This window comes from Setaria italica, chromosome V, assembly GCF_000263155.2.
Source record: "Setaria italica strain Yugu1 chromosome V, Setaria_italica_v2.0, whole genome shotgun sequence".
Classification (NCBI taxonomy): Eukaryota; Viridiplantae; Streptophyta; class Magnoliopsida; order Poales; family Poaceae; genus Setaria; species Setaria italica.
In genome coordinates, this window is record NC_028454.1 from 38,192,507 (window position 1) to 38,216,949 (window position 24,443).

The following is a 24,443-nucleotide window of genomic DNA, read 5'->3' on the forward strand; positions in this document are numbered from 1 at the left end:
AGTGACTAGTAGCGTCCTATTTGAACAAATTATAGGCTAGTTTAGCAGGGCTTCAGCTTCTCCTAAAATAAGAAGGAGCCGAAGGAGCTCTTTTTTAGCTTCGACTTCTTCATATAAAATGGCTTCAGACCTCTAATACTCCAGGATGAAGCTATTTTTGATCAAACTGTTTGGTAAGGTTGCAGCTGGAGCCGCAGGATAAGCCGAAGCTGGAGCCCTACCCAGTTAAATTGAGCTTCCATCAACGGACCAAGATAGACAACCGCAGGATCCAGAACGAACGGTCCGGCGACCTTCTTCCCGCGAAACAAGACGAAGGCAACTAACATCGAGCACACCTCGTCGTCGTCCCCCGTCTCACTCAGATCTCGCCAGGCCCGTCCCGCGCGGCCTCCCGCTTCCGATCCCCGCGAAAGCGCAGGCCAAACCCAAACCCTAACCCCTAGTCTCTCCATCGCTGCCCTGCCGGGCCTGAGGAGAGAGCAGGTCGGAGGCGGAAGCGGAGATGGCCTTCACGGCGGCGCTGGAGGCCGATCTGCGCGCGCTCTCCGCCGAGGCCCGCCGCCGCCACCCCGCTGTCAAGGACGCCGCCGAGCACGCTATACTTAAGGTCCGCCTCTCCCGACTTACGCGGTTACGCCCATCTTCACCAGTGATCATGACGCCGTCACCCATTCCGCGCGCTCGCCCGTTGCGGATCCATTTAGCGTCGGGAGTCGTCTCCGACCGTTTGGACGGGTATTTGGAATTTGGAAGCGGTCATTCACTCATTTGGCTTTGGTAACTGAGTTCTAATTTTGTCTGCTATAACAGCACGTTGTGAATTAGTGATATACTGATATGGGAGTAGGATTGCCCCAAATTTACTTAAACGGTTGGAACCTCTGTGTGGGATTCTAAATTTCTAGCTACAATTTGTGCTTCATGGTTAAGTGAGCTTAATGATTAGTGCTTAGACAAGTCTGTTCACTAGGTGGGTGCAGAATGTCTACAACGATGAATGGTTTTGGGTGGAGTTTGAGGCTTAAGTCGCTTTGATTCAGATCCTCGGAACTGATTTTGTGACTTGTCTATGGTTGGAGTGGAAAATCTCAAGTTCATGCCGAATGCACACCATTTCCATGGTTTTGCAGAAGCTTAAGCCCCATATGCCCAAAGAAGAATAAACCGCGTTGAGCTGGAGAAACTTCACTGGTTCCTTCAAGTTGAAGGGTTTATTACCTAGTATAGGCTAGTAGTCCTGTGTTCCGTGGCTCACGTGCAATTATAAACGTGGCTTTGATATTTGAAACTATATCCAATGGATGGAGGATTACTGTTATAATTTCTGGTGCTCTTGAGAACTTCTATGTGTAAGGTTGGGTGTTTGCCCCCCTTATGTGTGTGTCAGCATGTGTCTAAAGAGTGTGACCACATCTTCATTGTCCAAATCATCAATTGTTCAAAGCTTAAGTACTCTTTTGTTAACGACAATATACTCTGGCGTAAGTTTGTTTAAACTTTTAGTTAGCATCTGACTGTATACTTGTACTTTGCCCTTGTGATGTTAGTATGATGGATGTAACCAATTATTGTCTTTATTCCATGACTATTTGGGAACATGTAGGGATAAGCTGAGCCTTTTATCTGTTTCCCGGACATGAGCATTTTTGGTTAAACATGTTTATTCTGCAGAAGGCTTGTAGTTTTTGACCTTCTATGCATTCTAAGTAGTGGTATATCATATATGGTGTAAATACTGTGCTACTTGTTCACTGATGAGACATATTTTCATTTTTTAAATCTTGAAGCTCCGATCTCTATCTGGCCCAAGTGAAATAGCTCAGAATGAAGATATAGTGCGGATGTTTCTGATGGCATGCAGTGTTAAATCAGTGAAGTTGAGTGTAATAGGACTATCCTGTTTGCAAAAGCTTATATCACACGGTGCTGTTGCATCATCTGCATTGAAGGAGATACTAGCGACTTTGAAGGATGTGAGTTCTTCTTTTCTTACTTGTTTTTTGATCCACAAATGTCTAACTGTTCGTTTCTATAAATGTAAAAAATCAGACCAATTCTGTGCTGTCTTTTGACTGTCATGCCATTTAGGAACTGAACCTATCTCAGTGGGTGCAGTTTGAGTCCTATTTGATTTGAATTTGGGTGCCTATTTCTTCTTATTTACAATGGCACCTAGTTTCTCCTAGGTTGGCTGTTTTTTTTTAACTGTCATGCCATTTACTGTTTTTCTGATTTGAGTTTAAGAATATGTTGTAGACACAATTTCAAACCTACATCTGTCAGACTAGAAGTTTATTGTAGCTGTTTATTTTTTCTGTACTAGAACTTTCTTTATGGTTTTCTTCTGTGCATGTCTTTCATAAATTTTATTTTCATAATCATCTGTAGTTAGCTGCAACCTTGAACTCACAGTTTCTTAACTCTGGTGTTTGTTTCATCGCAGCACGCAGAGATGACAGATGAGATTGTTCAACTAAAGACTTTGCAAACCATGTTGATTCTCTTTCAATCACATCTACATCCTGAAAGTGAGGTATCAATTATCAGTGGTTATAATTTTATTTCTTTTGTGCGGAAGGCTTCTTATGCGTCATGTGTTTAGCTACATGTGGTTTAATTCGATACAACGCGTTAGAACATGCAAAGCCTATCTATCAAAATAGTAAACATAAGACATAAGTAATGAGCCAACGAGTCATCACCTCTTGTTACCAGTTCTGACTGTTGGGATGTGAGTTCCGAGATTTTTAATGTTTGAAAAAAGAGTGCATTCTTGTCTTTCAGTTGGCTCCAGAATGAATATTGTTAAGAAAGTTTCATTTTTGAACTAACCATCTCGTCCCAAACGTCATATATTTAAGAACGGAGGTAGTAACTTGTAACTTTTAAATCTGCGGGTAGGAGGCAGCATGTCTGTTTGCTACTTCTTGGGTTATGTTTGAATCTTGATTGTTTCTACTGGTTGTTCTTTGGAGCACGAAGTGTCATGCCATAAACGCCTTCTCAGGATCATAGTATTGTACTACTGTCACCATCAGTAGGCTTATCTTATCAGTAGATTGTTTATGTTTATTTCAGGAGAGCATGTCTCAAGCTCTTGGAATATGCCTTTACCTACTTGAAAGCAGTCGATCTTCTGACAGTGTCCGCAAGTAAGCTCATTGCATACTGTGTCTCTCTGATTCCAAGTCTTATTGTGATATCCTAAATCACATAATGTTCATTTAGTACGGCAGCAGCTACATTTAGACAAGCAGTGGCGTTGGTCTTTGATAATGTTATTCGTGCTGAATCACTTCCCTCCGGTAAAGCTTCTTCAGCAAGACTCAGTTCCCGTGTTAGCTCTGTTGCTGATAACGTCACTCATAGCTTCAGTCGCATACTGTAAGACTCTGTCTATTTCTTTATTGATTATGCATTAAGGCAACTCTTAACTGCTAGTTGACATTATGACAAAGCATGTAAACTTTAGCCCAAAATGCAAAACCCATACATTTTTACTCACGCAAATTTTTTACTCACTAAAACGGTTGCAGCCCATGTATGCTGCTAGATTCTTCTTAGATGATGCTTGAATTTTGCTTTGTTTATGTAGTTCTGCCATGGGCTTGTAGTTGACAATTTGACATGGACAATAATATGACAAGCTCTGCATTTTACTTGTATTTTTATGGCTTCCTCATTCTAGTTAGATTCGAAAAGGACTTTTATACCAAATACATGATAGGTACTGCAGGAATGTCAATGTTTTTTTTCTGTGTGTTGCTTTGCATTTCTTCTTTTTTTGCTCTATTGATTCAGATTGCTTTACATGACAGATCACTAGCAAGCAACTCTGGAGAGCCTACTATGAGGGAGAATTTGAGTGATGTTGGAAAGCTTGGACTTCGTCTGCTTGAAGACCTGACAGCTCTTGCTGCAGGTGGATCTGTATGTGCGAACGATTTCTGATAGCACCTTCTATTCTTCTGGAAATAAGGACATACAAAGTGTTTCCTTATCTTCTCTTCACATAATCCTGTGGGTGACTCCCGAATTTTTTTTCCTCTAGGCTACGTGGCTTCGTGTTCATTCGCTGCATAGGACATTCGCCCTTGACATACTTGAGTAAGCTCTCAAAGTGCCACAATGAAAATTTTTGTTATGCCTTCATTCGCTGGAATTTTGTCCATCACTTCTTATCATGTAATGACATGATGGGGTTGAGTTAAAAATTACTGATCCTCATGCTCTACCATAGTCGAGGGTCGAGTCTCGACTGCATATTTTGTGAAGAAGATGCATATAGAACAAATCCTATTTAAATGTTATGCAGAACATGTGCATATAGAACAATCTGAGCCTCACCTAGATATTTTTTGTTCCAGGTTTGTGCTATCCACATATGTTTCTATATTCCGGGCATTGTTATCTTACCAGCAGGTCTGTGTTCCTGTACAGCCTTTTATCTCTCCGTTTTTTTTAAAACTCATTGATTGATAACTTTGAAACGTCTTAATAATCTGCCAGGTCCTGCGTCATCAAATTTGCTCACTTCTCATGACTTCACTCCGCACTAATGTGGAGGTAGGTCCATTGAAATGAGGTGTTTGACTTTAATGATATGTTTAATTTGCAGTTTAAAATTCTGATTGCATCACCACAGTCACAACACAAACTTCATATACAGATGCATTATATAAATTTTGGTATATTCAGTATACGTTCACGTTTGCAACATTGTCATGTTTATCTTTACAAGTCACAAAGTTTATGTCATGTTTGTCTTTACAAGTCACAAAGTTTATGTGTTTCTTGGTACTTGATTTTTAAATTGTAGGTCACCATGTATTCTGTTCTCTGATTTTGGAACTCTGTATGCACGAAAAGTATGAATTAGGGCCGTAGTCTTTTGGTCACAGACTCTTAGTAGCTCATGCCCTTTAAACTAATAATAGGGCTAACAGTTGATCATTTTTGGCCAAATCAGAGGCTTGAGAGGTTTGGCATTAAAATAAATAGGTCCAAGAAGTAGGCCCTTCTAATGGCTTGGCTCTTTTCTACCTTACCTTATTCATGTGATCATCTTGTTTCTAATCCCTGTTTTGTGTTGCGAAGGCTTTTCAAGGGAACCTATTATTAATATCTAATTTTGGACATGACAAGTTGTTGAAAGCATCTTTAATGTGACTTTTAGTTGAAAATTATACTAGAATAACTACTGTTTTTCTAATAGATTCCACAACACAACACTAGAACACTGGCCATTAACAACTTCTTTGTCTGATCTGATTTCTTTTTCTTTTTCTTCAGCTTGAGGGTGAAGCAGGGGAGCCTTCTTTCCGCCGTTTAGTCCTACGTCTGGTTTCTCATGTCATCAGGCTCTACAGCTCTTCACTTGTTACTGAAAGTGAGGTATTGTTTTGCCGATTCTCATATGCATCCCAGTCCTGGTACTCATTATTTAATATTAGATTAATCATGGGACTGGCCAAATAGGTTGGATATGCTTGGGGATGCATCATATGCAATCTTAAAGTAGCAGAATAAGAACAAACAATCTCAAATCTTGTCCATTAGATTATATCCACATGAGGTAGATTAAGCACCATAAGTTAGCAGTATTTTCAAAAGATCTGAATCATTCAGTTTAGATATGACTTTGTATGATGTCACTAATCAGCTTTAGTTCCCATCATCCAAAATTTGATTTACCAGTAGATTAGAGATTTCATTCTGCAATTTGGAGGGTAGTTCCTACAATTTGGACATGCAGGGGAACGGCGTACTTAGAAATACACAGCTTTCCCCCCTGATATGATTGACCATAATATCACATTTTTACATTACATGTAGTTTGAAATTGCTAGCTAGTCTACATGTAACACTTTGAACCAACTAATTTGGGATATGAAATAAGTAGTTCATTATTACATGAGTGCTCATGTTACTTTTAATTCATCCAGTTTTTTTAGCCTACCTATGCTCTAAGTTGCTTCTGTTCACAGGTGTTCCTTAATATGCTTGTAAAAGTTACCCGTCAGGACTTACCATTATGGCATCAGATACTTGTTCTTGAAATTTTAAGGGTAAGTTTCCTTGGCTGCAATAGAAATTCGTGCTTCTTGATAATTAATCTTTTGCCATTTGTTTATCAGGGTTTTTGTGTAGAAGCCTGCACTCTGCGCTTGCTGTTTCAGACGTTTGACATGTATGTATTATATCCACAGTGCTATTCTTGAATGTCTCTTGATACGTTCATTTCTTCTTCTGGAGGCTTTCTAATCATGACTGTCTAGTAGGATAGAAATTTAGGATTTCCTTTCCTAGTGATCCATGTTTAAGATCGGTGCTGGAGAGCCATAAAGATATCTTTTTTTTCCTTTTTGGTTAGAATCGATAGATGGAAGCAATCCTGTAGAAGATAACACTGAGATAAAACATAATCAGGGAACATGGCACGCCATTTCTTATATTATAACTATTTACTTCTCAATCTTTATGAAAGGTGACGTATGAACTTAAGAAAGTTTTTTATCTATTAGGAATCAGTGTCGGAAATATAGTGTAGATATCTCTTTAAGTTATCTTATTTTCTCCTGGTGATTGGATGCACATAAACCTTGTCACAGGCTTTGAAGATTCTTATTTTGATAGCAGTAGTTGTATGCTTTTCATTCATGTGAAGAGTTATCTGTTGAGGGTTTCGATGAAAAAGCTCCCTGTTATATTTTATATTTTGCATTGTTGCTTCACCAGAAATTTCTTCTTGGAACTTATTAACAATACAGTATGCCACTTGGTTGTTGCTTTATGTATCTGGGCATAACATTAGTCCTTTATGTTTTTTGGGAGAACTTATGCATATATCTTTTTTCTTCTGTTAACAACACAGGAATCCTGTGAATACTAATGTCGTGGAGAACATAGTTAGAGCACTTGCTTTGGTGGTAGCTACTATTCAGGTGGTATTTGTTTCCTTGCTTCACTAGAATATCATCCTTATTAGTTACATGGTTTGATCTCATTTGATTTGAGAATTTTCCATTGTTATTCCTTTAACTAGAAATATTTCTTTTATAGGCTTCAGATTCAAGCGAAGAGACTCTAGCTGCTGTTGCTGGAATGTTCAGTAGTAAAGCTAAAGGTACTCTCTACAGTTTAACAAAGTCTGATGATAAGTTACTTCCTCTGATCTTGTTGTTTATTTACTCAGATTTTAACTACTGATATTGGTGATTATCATACACAGGGATTGAGTGGAGTATGGATAACGATGCATCAAATGCTGCTGTTTTGGTTGCTAGCGAAGCACATACCATCACTCTGGCCCTTGAAGGCCTCTTAGGTGTAGTTTTCACTATTGCAACTTTGACTGATGAAGCTCTCGATGTCGGTGAGGTAAGAACTAAGAGAACTGAGAAGAGACGATTCCTATGAATAAAGTAATGAATCTGGGAATTTAAATTTATTATTTTTTGTTTCCTTTTAGCTTGAATCACCAAAATGTGAATCAAATAGTATGGAATGTAGTGGACAGCTGGCCCTTCTTTGTATGGCTATGGTCAATTCGACGTGGTTAACCATCCTTGACTCTCTTTCACTTATTTTGATGAGGTCAGCTCAATTTTTAAACTGACATTTACCTTCCTATAAATTACTATATGATATTTTTCCTGTTCTTATGGTTATGGGTAATCTAATTAACAGGTCACAGGGGGAAGCTATAATATTAGAGATATTGAAAGGATACCAGGCATTCACTCAGGTGATAATAGTGATCTGTTGATGTATCAAAACCTTTTGAAAATTTCCCTACTTGAGTCCACTTAGAGAATAACAGTATCCGTCCCATGATATGGCTTAAGGGCTACTGACCTTCTGTTGCTTTTCTGTTTTATCATTTCCCATCCTTTGTATTAACTGCTTTGACAATCAGAATGTGGGATGCATTTCAGGCTTGTGGAGTTCTCCGTGCTATAGAGCCCTTGAACTCTTTTCTAGCATCACTTTGCAAGTTTACAATCAATAACCCGAATGAAGGAGAGAAGAAAAGGTATTCCACTGGTGTTCTGTTTCCTAGAAGATTGGCATATAGCCAAATATCTTGTTTTTAGAATAGAATATATCATTTGCCTGCAGTCCCCTTCTCTTCTCTTCTAAGTTCCTATCGTTCTTTGTAATACGTGAGATGTGATGGGTATCATTGTAATAGGGTTGATTAGAAATACTGTATAAGCATATCTTAGTGATTTTACCTGCAATATTCATCGTATTGTAAATTCTAGCTTTATAATTTATCTATGGTACGTCCAATTAAGTTTCTATCATAAGCATGTGGTAGCGCTCAAATTTGCAGCTTTATCTGTTCTAAAAAGGGTTTTCTATCTTTTAAATTTTAAATTTTGGAAATTAAGAATTCGAAAAATGGAATTGTATTCTTTAGGATGTTGTATTGGCGGACTGACGTGAGATTTTTCAGGGCGTGCTTGGTAGGATGCTATAATTGGAGCTCCCTTTTTTTAGATAGCTACAAGAATATTTGCACTCTTGTCTGTTGTATCAGGCATCACTACTGAATTTATAAAGGATAAGATTTTTGTTGCCTTTTTTACTTGTGGTAGTAGTATTGTGATGATTGATATGTCAAAAATGATAGGTGATAGCTAAAATGACTACTGTATAAAATACTAAACACAGATCTTGATGGTTGCTGGTCGGAATACACCTTTGCTAATGTTCAATTTACAGTTGTCTTAGTCCAAAATCTGGAGATTTGGGCATTTATATTTCATGCGATGACTTTATTTATACTGAATGCTTCAGTTGTGCCTAAAGTGTGCTGCATCTGCTATCCATGACCGTTGCGAAATTATTCACACCACTTCTTATTTTGTTCCATATCTATGCCAGCATCTTGCAGTCTCCTGGATCAAAGAAGTCAGAAACTACAATGGACCAGCGTGATGGTATTATTCTCACACCAAAAAATGTGCAGGCAAGTAGGAAACAACCGCAATATCTGTTACAGCTATATTATGATCCCTTGCTTTTTTCACATGTATTTACACTAGTTTCATTCTGAACCCAGGCACTAAGGACACTTTTTAATGTTGCACATCGATTACACAATATCCTTGGTCCTTCCTGGGTTCTGGTAAGCAGCATGTTTGATTACCCTTTTTTTTAGAAAAATTGAGTTTCAGGAATTACTACTAGATCTCTTATCCTTGGAATTGTAGGTGTTGGAGACTCTTTCAGCACTTGATAGAGCTATTCATTCTCCACATGCTTCCACTCAGGTTACAGTCTTTTTTCTCCAGTTTACTCGTTATGTTTGTTGAGGAATTTGTGTTTTTTTTTGAAAACTGGAATTTCTGTTATTCGCTACTCTTCTTTTCTGCTAACATTTTATTACCAGAAATGATACATTGTTTCCTGTGTCTAATTTATGTTAGTGCAATCATTTTGTTGACACTACCAGTTCCTCTCACAGGAAGTATCAGCTTCTGTTTCAAGACTTTCAAGAGACACATCTGGACAGTACAGTGACTTCCATATCCTCTCTTCTTTAAATTCTCAGGTCAGGAGGGAAACCTTTGTTTCTTGCTTCTTTCAGGTCTTTTTTGTTTCTGTTTTCATCTCTTAACTGCATTGCCCGCATGCTAGGGCATTTTGTTCCATTATTGGAGAGATTTGTTCGAAAGTTGCTGCTTTTCATGTTTCAACTACATCGTAATACTAAACTGCATTTTGTTTCTTTGTTGGAGGAAGCTGTTTGAAAGTTCAGCCTTGATGAACATAGCGGCAGTGAAATCACTTCTGTCTGCATTGCACCAATTGTCAAGTCAGCACATATCTGGAAGTTCTCAATTGTCAGGCCAGCAGATCGGGAGCATTTCATTTTCAGTGGAGCGCATGACATCGATACTTGTGAACAATCTGCATCGTGGGTGCTTTCTTTACTTGTAGATAAAATAACATGCATGAATCAAATATAATCTTTTATGCTTCAAACCAGAAGTTTGTGTTAGAGAAGAAGGGAAGAATAACCAGACTGCCCTCGTTCCATTCAATCTAGGGTTACAAGTATATAAAGTATGGGCCGAATGGGCCATAAGGCCAACATGGGCCAGAAAGGGATAAACATAAATCTGTACATATTAACAGCCCCCTCAACTAAAAGTGGCTGAGAAGAATCTAAATTAGACACATTTAGTTTGAGAATATGAAATTGATGTTGATCTCTAGTCTGATGGCTTTAGATGAAGATGAAGCTCCATAGGAGTTGCAGCACACCGAGTGTCAGTGATGCCAGAACGAGCAAGCAAGTCTTGAATATACTTGGCTTGAGAGAGATAATAGCCATCAGTAGTGGAGGTAATTTCAATGCCCAGAAAATTGCTTATAAATTGTTCACAAAGGCGCTCTTTAACAAAGGTAATGTATTCTGAATCATCCCCAGTGATCAACTTGTCATCAACATATAGCAGAATTAAAGTGCGACCTCGTGGAGAGGTATGAACAAACAGAGCTGGATCATGGTCACTCGGAGTGAAACCTGCAGCAGTAACAACTGAACTGAACCGCTGAAACCAAGCTCTCGGTGCTTGCTTGAGACCATAAAGAGCACACCTAAGATGACAAACATATCCAGGAGGAACCTCAACTCCCGGTGGTGGATGCATATAGACATTCTCTTGCAGATCACCATGAAGAAAAGCATTCTTAACATCCATTTGAGAGATAGTCCATGAATGAATGGCAGCCACAGCAATAAGAGTACAGACTGTGGTCATATGAGCAACGGGAGCAAAAGTCTCCCCATAATCATGACCATAGGACTGTTGGAATCCCCGAGCAACTAACCGAGCCTTGTACCTCTCAATAGAGCCATCAGCTTTGGTTTTAACCTTGTATACCCACTTGCATGTGATGGGGACAACATCACGAGGCAATGGAACAACCTCCCAAGTACCTGTGTGTTGTAAAGCATGAAGTTCAGCAGACATGGCATCTTGCCAAACAGGAAGATGGACAGCTTCCTGATAAGAAGAAGGCTCACAAGCAGCTTTAGCAGTGGGAAAACCAAGTCGATCAGGGACAATAATAGTAGAACGATCCCTAAGGTTATATGGTGGAGAAGAAGGTGGTGTTGGGATAGGAGAAGAAGTATCGTCTAAAGAAGGACTAGAGGTATGAGAAGGAATACGGGCTCGACGAGAATAGTGAAAAGGAAAAGGTGTAACAGATGAAGGTTGTGAAGTTGGAACAGACAGTGGAGGTGGAGGTGTTGGATCAAGAGATGGAGCTGGTTCAAGTGGAATGGTAGAGGAATCAAGAGAAGATGGAACCGTGTCAAAAGAGGAAGGACATGGTGAACTAGATACAGGTGGCAAGAAAAGGAAGGAGAGGGACTCAACAGATGAGGAGGGTGGAGGAGTAGAAGAGTAAAAATATGGCTTATTTTCAAGAAAAGTGACATCACGAGAAATACGAATACGACGAGTGAAGGGTAATAACACTGATAACCCTTGTGCTCATAACTATAACCAAGAAAAACGCACTCAACTGATTGAGCTGTGAGCTTTGAGCATTCATGAGAAGGTAGAAGAACATAACACGTGCAACCAAAAACACGAAGGTGGGTATATCTAGGAGAAGACCCATGCAAGACTTCTCCAGGGCATTTGCCCTGAAGACAAGATGATGGCTGAAGATTGATGAGATATATAGCAGTAGATACAGCTTCAGCCCAAAAATGAGAAGGCGCAAAAGAGGAAATGAGAAGAGTTCGTGCAGTTTCAATGATATGACGATGCTTACGCTCAGCAATACCATTTTGAGCATGAGCACCAGGACAAGAGAGCTGAGGCAAGGTTCCTTCAGAAGAAAGAAGCTGACGGAAAGCATTAGAAAGATACTCTCCCCCAGAATTGGAACCATTTGAACAAAAGACTTGTAAATGGATAACAATTGAGACCGATGCTTCATGAAATAAATCCAGGTGTAGTGAGTATGAATATGACATAATACTTGTGGCCACCTTTGGAGGCAAAAGGAGCGGGTCCCCATAGATCAGAATGTACAAGAGCAAAAGGTTGAGTAGTTTTGGAGTCACTAGAGGGATAAGGAAGTTGAATCTGTTTCCCTAGTTTACAACCAGTACATTCAAAAGAGGGATCAATTGATACATGACCAAGAACACCTTGCTTGACTAAGGTAGACAGACGTGAGCCACACAAATGACCTAAGCGATGATGCCATTGAGGGAAAGCGGCCGCAATAGAAGCTGATGATGATGATGCAAAAGAAGGTGATGGCGGCAACCGAAGATGATCAAGGATGTAGAGACCTGATGAGCTTTTATGGCAACGGCCAGTACCAAGAAGTGCTCGGGTTTGCCGATCCTGAATAAAACAAGAGGTGGTATCAAATCCAATAACACAATTCATATCAGCTAGTTGGCCAACAGAAATAAGATTCATGGAAAGTTTTGGCACAAGAGAAACATCAGAAGCATCAAAATCAGAAGTGACAAGATTTCCCAGATGAGTAACTGTGCAAAAGTTACCATCAGCGGTCTGAACAGAACGAGAACGAGTATCAGCGATTGGCTGACAAGAATCCAAATGAGAGGAATCGGAAGTTATATGAAAAGAAGCTCCGGAATCCAACACCCAAAAACTAGTACCTGGGTGTGATGTGGAGGACAAGGAGCTCGCTGACATGTATGCACTGACTGGAGCAGAGGTGGTGCTGCTAGATTGCTGTTGGAACTGAGGTGCTGAGTGAAGTTGGAGCTCAGATGCTACTGCTTGCTGGAACTGAGGTGCTGTTGCTTGGAACTGTGGTGCAGCTACTGCTTGGGTGCTAGAAGCTGCAAGTAGCCCCTGGCATGAAGCAGCACACTTTGCTCGCATTTCAGCCAAGAGGTGAGGATACTTCTTGAAACACCGTTCATCTGGATGATTCGTCCTGCCACAGTGGATGCAAGGAGTCTTTGAGAGGTGGCTGGTGCTGCAACCGAAACAGACAGGTACGGTGCAGCTAGCACTGAATGCTGAGACACTGGTGCAGTAAGAGTTTTAAGGCGCGTCTCAGCCATGAGAGCAGATAGTGCTTCAGACAATGTAGGAAGAGTAGGTCTCCCCAAAAGCTGAACACGAATGGGTTCAAACTCAGACCGCAGACCCATCACAATGTCAAACATAGTATTCTGCTGATCATACTTGTCTGTCAGTCCAAGATGGGACACAATCCTTGCATAAGGGAGAAGGCTTGGGAACCATTGAATCAAGCTGGCATGATATCTTAGTGAAGGCACTGTAATACTCCTCAACCGACATGTCCTGCTGTTGGAGATGATGAAGGTTCTGGCGAAGTGAATAGCGAAGGGCCGAGCTGCTTTGTTGATAGTGACCTTTCAGGTAGTCCCACATCTCTTTTGCAGTATTGTGATCCTCAAGACAGGAGCGAATGCTCAGATCCATACTCATGCAGATAGTTGCCATTACCCGATCATCAAGGTTCCAAGCTTTGACCTCTCTATCATTAGTGGCTGGTGGTGGGGCATCATTGAGATGTGAGGCAAGATCAGCAGATCGCAGCAGCATTTTGAGAGAGAAAGCCCATTCTCTGTAGTTTGATCCATTGAGCTTCACATCCATGACAGGAGCACCAAATGAAATGGGTGCAAGAGTGGTAGAAGGAGCAGCAGATGACCCCATGACAGTAAGAAGAGGGACGACGCTGATGTTGGAGAGGTGGACGCCACAGCAGCACAAACAGCAGCACGAACTCCCTCTGTTGCTGGTTAGACGGAGAGGAGAGGAGGGGCGGCGACTGAATCGGAGACGCAGACGTACAGGAGATGAGGAGCGGCACCTCAATCGGCGCTGCAGAGAGGGAGGGGCGCTGCCTCGACCGGCGACGCAGAGGGTGAGGGTGCTGCCTCAATCCGCAACGCAGAGGGGAAGGGGCGCCGTCTCTACCGGTGACGCAGAGGCCGCGGGAACAGGCGGCGCAACGGAGGGAGAGCCGCAATCAGGCGACAGGGAGGGTGTGCCGCAGGATCCTTTCAGCAGCAGGCTCGCCGGCGAAGAGAAGCTTGCCGGCGGAGAGAGGCTGCAAGCGGTGGCGGTGTTGGGGAGAACCTGGGTCTGTTACCATGTTAGAGAAGAAGGGAAGAATAACCAGTCTGCCCTCGTTCCATTCAGTCTAGGGTTACAAGTATACAAAGTATGGGCCGAATGGGCCATAAGGCCAACATGGGCCAGAAAGGGATAAACATAAATCTGTACATATTAACAGTTTGATCAGGTGTAAATACTACAAAGATGTACTTTTCAACAGTGGCAACATGAGGTGGATCACATATAAATTTATACAGAATATGTATTTGCTAAACTGAACAGCTGAGTTTACTGGGTTTCTGCTTTTTGGATTTCAAAGGTTGAGCTTAATTTGCAGTTGGTAATTTGGTATCATCTGTATGTTTTTTCTGAGATGGGTATCATCTGTATTTTTGCTTGTGAGACATCTCATACTTGTCCATTCAGTGTCGCACTGCAGTCATAAAAATGCCTGTCAATCCATAGCATTGTTAGGATTATGCTGTTGCAATTTATTACTGCATGACATAGTTCATGTGAATGAATGAGCATTGGATTTAGGAAGATCAGATGGCTAGTGAACTTGATCATTCTTTACTGACTTACTGTGTAGTGTAATTAATGTGGAGCGTATTTAGGAGATAAATCTAACTGGCACCATAAATTTTTAGTTCTGCTACTGATTATTTATGTTATTTATCCTGTTCAGGAGTTGAACCGATATGGGATCAAATTGCTGCTCATCATCTTGAGGTAGCAGTATTATCCAGTGGTACTTTTCTTTTCGTTTATGTAACACTGTGATGATCTTGGTGATGGCAACACTTGCAGCTTGCCAATTGCTCCAATCCACAATTACGAAGTATGGCACTGGATTCATTGGATCAATCAATTTGTTCGGTAGTGGGTTCTGAAAAATTTCAGGGTATCAGTTCAGCACCTCATCAGTTTCAAGAAAGCCAAGTAAGGGTTCATTAATTTTACTCTGCTGTTTACTCTGCTGGTGTGATTTGTCTGACATATCTGCTCCTGTTCTTGCTAGATGGTCAATGAAAGTGAAACTGTATCATTTGAGTATGCAGTTTTATCTCCACTGGTGATCCTCTATTCCTCCAACAAGAATGTTGATGTTCAAATGGGTGCACTAAAGATTCTTTTGCATGTTCTCGAGGTACTTATTTTCTTGTATATGCTTTTCATTGTGGGCATCAGACAATATCTTCTTTACCCATTTTGTTTCAGAGACATGGAGAAAAGTTGTCATATAGCTGGCCCAGCATTCTTCATATGTTAAGGTATCACTGCTATTCATTCGTTCCATGGCATATGTTTTTATTTGACATTTACTGGTTGCTTACATACATCTTTTCTTCCAGGGCGGTTACTGATGCTTCAGAAAAAGATCTCATCTCCTTAGGCTTTCAGGTAAAATTACTAAATTACTCTTTGCTATGCTTAGCATAATATGATTTCTCTGGGAAGTTTCTGCCCTTGCATAGCTGCCCGGGCCTGTTATGTTTATGCATACGTTGGACTATGGAAGTTGAATTGATATAGCATGTTTATTGGATCTACTATAGCAATTGGCAGATAGATTACAGCTAACTCGCCCTCTCCTTGAGAGGCTCTGAGATTAGAGATAAACTACTGCTTAACTCAAACCATCGGGAGGTCCTGAACATATAGGACCCTCCCCTAACTAACTACCTAATATCCAGCCGGCTAATCTAATCTGGCAGCAAACAAACTAACCAAATCTTATCTAAGTGCTCCCTGACTTCTTGGCCTTCTCCCTGCGCCTGAACTTCCTTCCAAAGAAGGTGTCCATAACACGAATGTGACTATGGGACTACATTGCTCAACTCTAGAATGGAGGACCAAAGAAGCTTTTTTTTAAAGTATTGATAAACTAATGTGGTACAGTGGGAAACATTTATAAATTAACACCGATTTTCTTTATACTGGTCATTAAGTCAAACAAAAGGATAATAAATGTTGAGTGCTCATTTGTTTTTGGTGTTTTTTTAATGCAAGTGATGTACATCTTGATGCTTTGTTTCTAGCACATAAGTTGTACCATGCCCTTTAAACATGCTTCAACGTAACCATTTAATTTGCAGAGCATACGTGTAATAATGAACGAAGGACTGGCAACTATACCTGTACAATGCCTTGATGAGTAAGTCTCTCGAATCCACTGTTTTTGGTAATGTTTGCTCTTGCTATTATTCTCACTTTGTAGTATGGCCAAGGGATCTTGACTGGAGAGAGGCAGCAGAGGGCCGAGGTCAAGCCTCGACTGCTCTACGCTTGTTAGGGATTTGGGGGAGAGGCAATAGATTAATCTTGCTTAAGTTCTTCCTGATTACAAGCTGAGCTGTATATATAATGCTGGCAGATTACAAGTGCCCCTTTCTCAAGTAATATCTCTAACTAACCGAATTCCCTAACAACTCAAACCTCCTAATCGATTACAACTTAACTTATCTGCTAATGAAAACTTAAACTAATCCTGCTAATATTGTTGCCTGTTGACTCTTCATTCTGTTGCCTCTGTTACCATATTGTGCTTGTGTTACTTGAGATGGGCACTTTATGCAGCCCTATGTGTCACCTCTGAACTAACAATTCTAAATTGGATTGCTTTCACATTAAACATTGTCTTTGGAGCTAGAATATCCATAGTACTCGAGACTGTTGAATATGCTGTGGGAGTCCGTCACTGTGGCTCTTGCCAGTTTAACTTGGTGATTTGCTGCTTATCATCCTTGCATGACTGATGTTGCCAATTGCTCCACTTTTTTATCATATAAAAGAACCCATCAACAGCTAGTGAATAACATCCTGATTTTTCTTTTCTTTCATAGATGGCATGTCTTGTTTTGTAAGACTAGTTGAAATGAAAGTAACATGCAATAAGAAAAGGAAACCTAAATTAAAGTATTTTAAGTCTCGGCTTCCTTACAATCTCATTGGAAGGTAGACCATAAAGTATGGATCTTATAAAATGAATATCACCAACATAAATCCTGAAGAATGATGATTCAGAAAATTTCATATGCTACACCTTAGGTCTTGTTTGTTTGGCCTGCAGCTTTTCATAAGCTTGTTTCTTAGGGCTTGTATATTTAATTTTATTTACTATTTATTGCAAATTTCTTTAACTTTCTTGTGCTAACAAATGCAGGTGCATTTTGGTAACTGGAGCATATGGTACCCAGAAAACTGAAATAAACATAAGTTTAACAGCAGTTGGCCTTTTGTGGACTGCTACTGATTTTGTTGTGAAGGGATTAATCAGCAACTCTGTTGAGCAAGCTAATCACATGAATGAAGGTGTGTGGTCACAACATATAAGTATACTTCCTCCTCCCTGATTTCGTATATCACAAATATGTAGCTCACCATTTGCTTTGCAGAGGCTCAGTTGGGCGCAACAATTATAGAGGCAAACATCAAGCAAGTTCCCCCAAAACAAGTTGTTGATTATAGTAAACTTTTCTTTTCAGTCTTTTCTGTCCTCCAGAAATTGGGTTCAGATGATCGTCCTGAGGTGCATCTTCTCAACATACCATTTGTTCTATGCACGAACACCTATGATATTGTCATAATTTTTTAGTAGCTCATTGAATGATTGGTGATCTCTGTATTAGTAATTCATGGTACCTTGGCATCCTCTATGTTTGCATCACATATACAATGCACACTTCCTTTTCCTATCATGAAAATAGTTTTAGTTTGATTTTTTTCTTGAAGAAAACAGTTTTGCCAAGGATGAATCATTTCCATTGGATATTGGGCAGGAACAAATTTTCTTATTGCCAATAGCTTTGTTATACAAACTTATGCCAAGTGTTTTTTTCCCTTCCGGTTTCAAGGTTCGGAACTCGGCTGTTAGGACTCTCTTTCAGACTCTCAGCACCCATGGCCAAAAGCTTTCTAAAAGTATGTGGGAGGATTGTCTGTGGTCATATGTTTTCCCTATGTTAGAGCATGTTTCTCACTTGGTAAGTAATGTCACAGTTAGGTAGCACATTTCATCTTTCCCATGAATATCCTCTGATGATAATTAGGGTAAACCTTTTTTTTTCAGGCATCTACCTCATCTCGAGATGAGTGGCAAGGGAAGGAGCTAGGAACTCGGGCAGGCAAAGCTGTTCATATGCTTATCCATCACAGGTTTATATATTTTTTTCAGAGAACCATAAACAATAGGATGTGGCTATTAACTGAATATGAAACTACTGCTTATCAGAAAAGAAAGGGTTAAGTGCCGTGAGCTTTGTAACTTCAATAATTTATGATCCTCAACTTGATTAGTAATATACCTAGATACTAGCTATTAGCTTCTGGTATTCCCTGTTGGCCTAATTGCTCTGGCATCAAATAGCATCGAAGTCTTGATTTCTTTTTAAGCTTGCACGCCTTTCAAATCTTAAGTGTGCAAATTACCTGCTGCGAGGATAAGAGATTTGAAGTCCAGGAATGAAAAAAAGTGTTTCTTCTCCTTGCTAATTGCCTACTCATGGAGTTACGTCAGTCCTTCTAACTGACTTCTTTGCTTTTGCAGTCGAAATACAGCACAAAAGCAATGGGATGAAACCATTGTCCTTGTACTAGGTGGTATTGCACGGCTTTTACGTTCTTTTTTCCCTTTCCTCCAGCAATTGAGCAAATTTTCTTCTGGTAAACTTTTCTTGCACTGCCTACCAACCTACCGTACATATGTCGTAATCTGTTATTAAATTTGAAGCATTGTATTGAAATATGTTCAGGTTGGGTGCTTTTACTTGATTTCATAAAAAATAGCATCTTAAATGGTAGCAAGGAGGTTGCTCTTGCTGCCATAAATTGCTTGCAGACATTTGTTGGCGCAAACTGTCCAAAGGTACTGTCCCCCACCCAACAATCTCTCCCTAGAATTTTTAATCCATACTTTTTATTTAGTCTGCCCTACAGGCCTGCTTGCTTTATTCACCATAAAAGTATCTGCTTATCTTTTATTGTTAGGGAGAATTCCTCCCATGTCATGCCAATTTCACTGCATTTTCCCTATTGTTTTTCTTTTTTAAGAAGTGTATGTGAACCAGCATCAATTTGTACACAAAAAAGCACAAAAAATTAATATGGGCCTTGGCCCAAAAGGTGCAATGGTGGTAAACAAGATAGCCAGGTCTAGAAACTCAAATCACCTTGCTTTTCGAAAAAAAAGAAGAAACTCAAATCACCTTTGATTTGTAGTTCAGTATAGTGCTCACGTTGTTTGAACTCTGTAACTTGTCTAGTTGTCTTAATTGAGCAAACTAACTTCAGAAATAACAAATTCACGATTTCTTGTAACTGTATTCAAGTATTGGCATACTAGCAAAAATTAACATGGGCCTTTGGTATTTCTTTCCCATTCAAGTCAAGAGGTTACCAATTTTAAAATTAACGGACAACTTTAGTCAAGATTAGGCAGTTTATTGTATGCTGGCACTAACCACCATCACTGGAATGCAATCTGTTAGGAAATGTAATCACCTGATAATAGATGAATTGACTTACAAGTTACAAGTGTGCTGGCTTCTTTTTTGTTTTTTATTATATCTGAACTTGATCTGTATTTTACTAGAAAAAGTATTAGTTATTACCTGAAAAGTGCTTATTATTACTGTAAGTGAGCCTAGCTCAACTGGTTAGGGTGGGAGGTGTGGTCGTGCACTCTAACCCACCCAGGTTCGAGTCCCCTCTTGCTCGAATTTGGGTGCCTATTTCTTCTTCTTAATGAAAAATCGCCTAGCTCCTCCTAGGTTGATCTAATTTTTTTGCTTGAAATTGCATGCATTGGACTGGCTGTATATTTCAGATATGATTTAGATAATAATGAAAGCATCATAAATACATGTTTCATGAATATATTTTTTCAGGGCAATCTGGAATCTTCGTATGTCAAATCTGTTCTTGATATTTATGAACTTGTTCTTCAAACTTCACCAAATTTTAAGAATGACTCCACTGAAAAAGTGAAGCAAGAGGTCCTCCGTGGTCTTGGTAATTTATGACTTCCTGTTGTTATCCTCCGAGCATCAGATACTGCAATGAGCTATTAACCGTGTTTCACTCCTGCAGGTGATCTTTACGTTCAAGCACAATCTCTATTTAATGATGACATGTATCTAAGGCTCATGGCTATTATGCATCTGATGATTAAGGCTACCATGACTCCTACTGATTATGACAGTGAACTGGTATACCTGTGCATGCATAGTTTCATTGATATGTATTTTGCCAGAATACGCGGTGTAACCATATAAGTTTCTTGGAACATGCTTCTCATTCTACAGTTCTGGTTTTGTGTGAAAACTGGGCATGAAAATACAGCACTAAATAATCCTTAAATCTATTTTTCTTGTAGACAGTTTTTGGAACATGTTTATTTTTCGATGCTTTTATCCTGATATAACTTTCATACTTCAAATTGGGTTTGTCCAGTGTTGAATTTCTTGTCTCAATTAGTCTTTTATGCTTTAGGGTAGTATCCCTGCTGTACAACGAGGTATATTGGAAATCATTCCTATGCTACGCCCGACAGCTACACTGTCTTCCATGTGGGCGCCTCTCCTCCTTGAGCTATTATGCTATCTGAATGGGCAAGAAGGCCCCCTCCAGAAAAACAGTAAAAAAATACATGATCAGAATTCCGATGCACCAGTAGATGGTACAAAGCGTGCCCTCGGTAAGACATGTTATGATATCTCATGTGCAATGTTGCATAACCCGAGAAAATATATTTCTTATATTGAGTAATATATGTGTAATTTACTATGGCTACAGTTGAACGAAGTAAGCTCAATGGCAGCAGTACGAAACTGGATAGTGCAGTGGGCTGTGGTTGGGGTCTTTTGTTTGTAGAAAAGCTTGTGCCAATCATTGTCAACCTTTTTCTGGAGGCTCCACCGAATGAAAGGTTTAGTGCCTCACCAGAAGTCATTCAAGGTCTTGGGAGGTAATTTCTTTTTATTTGATAACATAATGCGAAAGGCTTTGTTGTTGTTGTTGTTGTTGTTGATAACATAATGCAAAAGTAAGAATACATTCACTTGTCAAGAAGGCTCTATGTTGTTGCAGAGCAGCAAAACTGTTTTATACTTCTTTTCGATTTTCCATGTTAAAAAGATTCATTTAAACAATCTAGATTTTAGATAATGAGTGCGTGAAATTATTATTGTGGTCCTCTATGCTGACTCTGAAAGTTGTGTACTTAGGTGCATGAATACAAGGAGAGACAACCCAAGGGGCACCCTTTGGAGAATATCTGCTGAATGCTTCAATCGTGTTGTGACAGATGAGGTGAGGCAGGACAATGCCGATTGCAGAAGTGATGTGAATTCATATAAACTTTCTAGAGCTCGTTTCTGGAAGGAGGTCGCGGACGTGTATGAAACCTTTCTTGTTGGTTCTTGTGGACGTGTGTTGTCATCAGATGTTCCTTCAGCTGATTCTATTACAGCTGATGAGACCCTTGAGATGAGTGTCCTCAGTGTCTTTGGAGATGATATTCTGAAATTGCAAAAGGATGCTCCAGTTGAGGTTAGTCGATAAGAAGTATCTGTTTACCTCTTGCAGCAGCACACGACACCTGCTAGTCCGTTGGCTTGAAACTCACTTTTCTCCTGACCTTGTAAATGCCCAACTGTGACCATCTGATGATCACATTCTTTCAGGTTTTGCAAAGGCTTGTGAACTGTCTTGATCGCTGTGCCTCACGAACAGGATCCCTCCCTGTTCAAACTGTTGGTCTTTTACCTTTGCACTGCAGCCGATTTTCGCTGAGCTGTTTGCAGATGATGTTTTCTTTATGCAGGTATAAGCACCGTGCAGTTCTATGTAAAATAGTATGTAGATCATGTTTAAATAGTTTGGCAGCATGCCTCATATTTGAAGAAGCATGCATATAACATGTGGGGGATTTGGGGAATGGGGATCTGTCAAAAAAGATACTGGGGTGGATGGTAGAGTCTTACATGCATCTAACTTTCCATTTCTCCTTTTTGTGGGCACTGCCTCTATTAGATATGGGGCATTGGACAATGTTAATTTTTGCTGAAGCTGAACTGTGTAAATTGAGAACTCAATGTAGCTATTTTCTGTGGTTGCAGCTGTATAGCAAAGGCAAGCACATGTGCTGCAGCATCAGAAACCAGCAAAGTTTCAATTTCCATTCTTATGAAGCGGTGTGAGGTTATACTGGGGCAGTTTTTAGCAGACGAAAATGACCAAGGTATCTTCAAAATTCATATTTTTATTCTGGAGCTTAATTTTTCTTAATAATCCTGATGTTCAATAGTTATAGTTGAAGTTAATTTTACGAAAGAAAATAAGGCGGATTATGGGAGTGTGTGACTTTATATTCTTTGAAAACTATAATGTACATTATGAATATGCTTTATTTTATAAGTTTAAAACCCCATTGATCTTGTCATACTATTTCGTTTGCAGGAGAACATCCTTTGCCTAGTGTGAGAGTTGAGGAAACGATTTGTGTTCTTCAAGAGCTTGCTAGACTAATCATAGACATTGACGCAGCTAATGCTCTCAACATACCTACATATCTGAAAGAAGCTTTGGGGGAAAACAAATCCCATGGACGAGCTCATTTATTGTCTTTGCTTCCCACTTTCTCTGAGCTTGTTGTCTCAAGGTAAGAAAAAGGTTTCTGGTAATTCTTGGATTTTTGAGGCACAGCTGACAGCTTGTGGACCATGGCAGTGTTTTTAATGCCTAGGCCATTTATCATAGCCAGCAACTTGTGCTTTCCCATGCTGGACTAGAAAACTCTGATCACGTGACATGATGGAGGCCAAAACTTCTTGATCTTTTTTCCCCCTCCGTTTCTGTTTGTACTGACAATCAACATTTTAAAGTTGAAGTTTTTGTCCTCATACAATCCACATGCACAATAAGATAAACTCTAGAAAGTGTGGTGTAGATATTGAATATTAGGGACTTCACCATAATCTCTAAAATAAGGTATTGGCTAGCTTAAGTCATTTCTAATAATTGAGTGTAGATAGTTAGCATCCCGTCGCAAATTTGTTACAACTAAGTTAGTCCATGCACAATGGATAGTTGAACTAAACCGTGCATGTCTGTTGAGATACCTGCCTAATTTACTGTGCAAACTTGAACTATCTGCCACTGCTAACCTGTCAGTTCCATTCTTCAAAACCGTGGTTCCTCCTTGAATGTTCTGTTTGTTAACAAAAAAGCTGGTGTTGGATCTCTGTGAATACTTGTTCATTCCATTTTCCCCATCTGCGTCGATCTGCATGATCCTGCTCACTTTGGGACTCTAAAAGTAGAAAACCCCCTCATTTTTTAGCATCAGGTTTGAAGCAATCAAAATTATTTCCAATATTGCATGTGACTTTTGTAAGCATAAATTTGATGTTGTGGCCACCATTAATTGAACTGGAAAGAACATGACACACTGCTGGAGTAGATAACTGTGTGTATGTTAGAGTTGGCTTTGGGTTTTTATGACCCAACTTTGCTTGTGGTAGTGTAACTTATTAATTGTTACTGTCCCTGCTGATCCATCAGAGAAGCTAGGGTGCGGGAGCTTGTACAAGTGCTGCTCAGGCTTATTTCCTCAGAGCTTGGACTACAACGTCTGACATAACAACTAAAGATGAGACTCTGTTTTCCATTCTGTCGTTGGATGAAAATCATATAGTTTTGTCAGTATTTTTCCCCTTCTCTTATATTTGATTTTGTATATCCATCTTGACAAGCAACTTAGTGCTTGTCACGTGTATCTAGGAACAGAGTTTGTATATGTAACATTTTGATGGGAAAATGTGGTGGCTGTTTCTGTAGTTTATAGCCCATTCTTTGGACCTTTCTGACGTAAGGAATACCTCTTCAGCCACTGATGTAAGATATGCCACTCCCTTGTACCTTTTTGACATGAATATAGGTTGGAGTTGTCTTCTTCCCCACGCGGACAGCCTTGCTAGTAAATTCAAGCTAAGGAGCTGTTTAAACTTGCATAGGATTTTCATTGTTCCTGTGTAAGTTATGACGTTTTTATTTGAGTACTGAACCAATTTAGGGGCTGTTTGGATACGAGGTGCTAAACTTTAACAGTGTCACATCGGATGTTTGGATGCTAATTAGGAGGACTAAACATGAGCTAATTATAAAACTAATTGCAGAACCTTGTGCTAATTCGCGAGACGAATCTATTAAGCCTAATTAATCCATCATTAGCAAATGGTTACTGTAGCACCACATTGTCAAATCATGGACTAATTAGGCTTAATAGATTCGTCTCGCGAATTATACTCCATCTGTGCAATTAGT

At 39.8% G+C, this 24,443-nt stretch overlaps 1 protein-coding gene across 2 annotated transcripts; it reads left to right on the forward strand.

Annotated features, from left to right (window-relative positions):
* The first annotated feature begins 333 nt into the window (after positions 1-333).
* LOC101772573 (protein MON2 homolog) lies at positions 334-24,132 on the forward strand. Of its 2 annotated transcripts, XM_012846375.2 has the most exons (44): positions 336-610; positions 1,791-1,976; positions 2,447-2,536; positions 3,082-3,155; positions 3,232-3,387; positions 3,822-3,933; positions 4,055-4,110; positions 4,371-4,425; positions 4,513-4,569; positions 5,296-5,397; positions 5,991-6,071; positions 6,141-6,193; positions 6,878-6,947; positions 7,066-7,129; positions 7,235-7,383; positions 7,475-7,599; positions 7,693-7,750; positions 7,941-8,038; positions 8,896-8,980; positions 9,074-9,139; positions 9,225-9,284; positions 9,479-9,565; positions 9,757-9,931; positions 14,806-14,849; positions 14,928-15,059; positions 15,139-15,267; positions 15,339-15,391; positions 15,473-15,521; positions 16,217-16,275; positions 17,284-17,432; positions 17,516-17,649; positions 17,975-18,103; positions 18,190-18,275; positions 18,667-18,782; positions 18,872-18,984; positions 20,006-20,129; positions 20,208-20,326; positions 20,610-20,814; positions 20,913-21,084; positions 21,344-21,668; positions 21,803-21,942; positions 22,238-22,359; positions 22,578-22,779; positions 23,682-24,132. In XM_012846375.2, exons 1-44 carry the CDS (start codon positions 506-508, stop codon positions 23,758-23,760), a joined length of 4,845 nt encoding a protein of 1,614 aa, XP_012701829.1. In that variant the 5' UTR covers positions 336-505; the 3' UTR covers positions 23,761-24,132. The 2 variants fall into 2 exon arrangements, 1 of the variants encoding a protein (XP_012701829.1); XR_002677628.1 differs by lacking the exons at positions 21,803-21,942; positions 22,238-22,359; positions 22,578-22,779; positions 23,682-24,132 and having other exon boundaries at positions 334-610; positions 20,615-20,814; positions 21,344-21,648.
* The last annotated feature ends 311 nt before the right edge of the window (positions 24,133-24,443 follow it).

Coding starts and splice junctions, on each gene's coding strand:
- LOC101772573 (XM_012846375.2), top strand. CDS start 506: ATGGCCTTCACGGCGGCGCTGGAGGCCGATCTGCGCGCGCTCTCCGCC. Junction 3,156..3,231: donor TCTTCTGACAGTGTCCGCAA/GTAAGCTCATTG, acceptor ATGTTCATTTAG/TACGGCAGCAGCTACATTTA. Junction 21,085..21,343: donor GTCATTCAAGGTCTTGGGAG/GTAATTTCTTTT, acceptor TTGTGTACTTAG/GTGCATGAATACAAGGAGAG.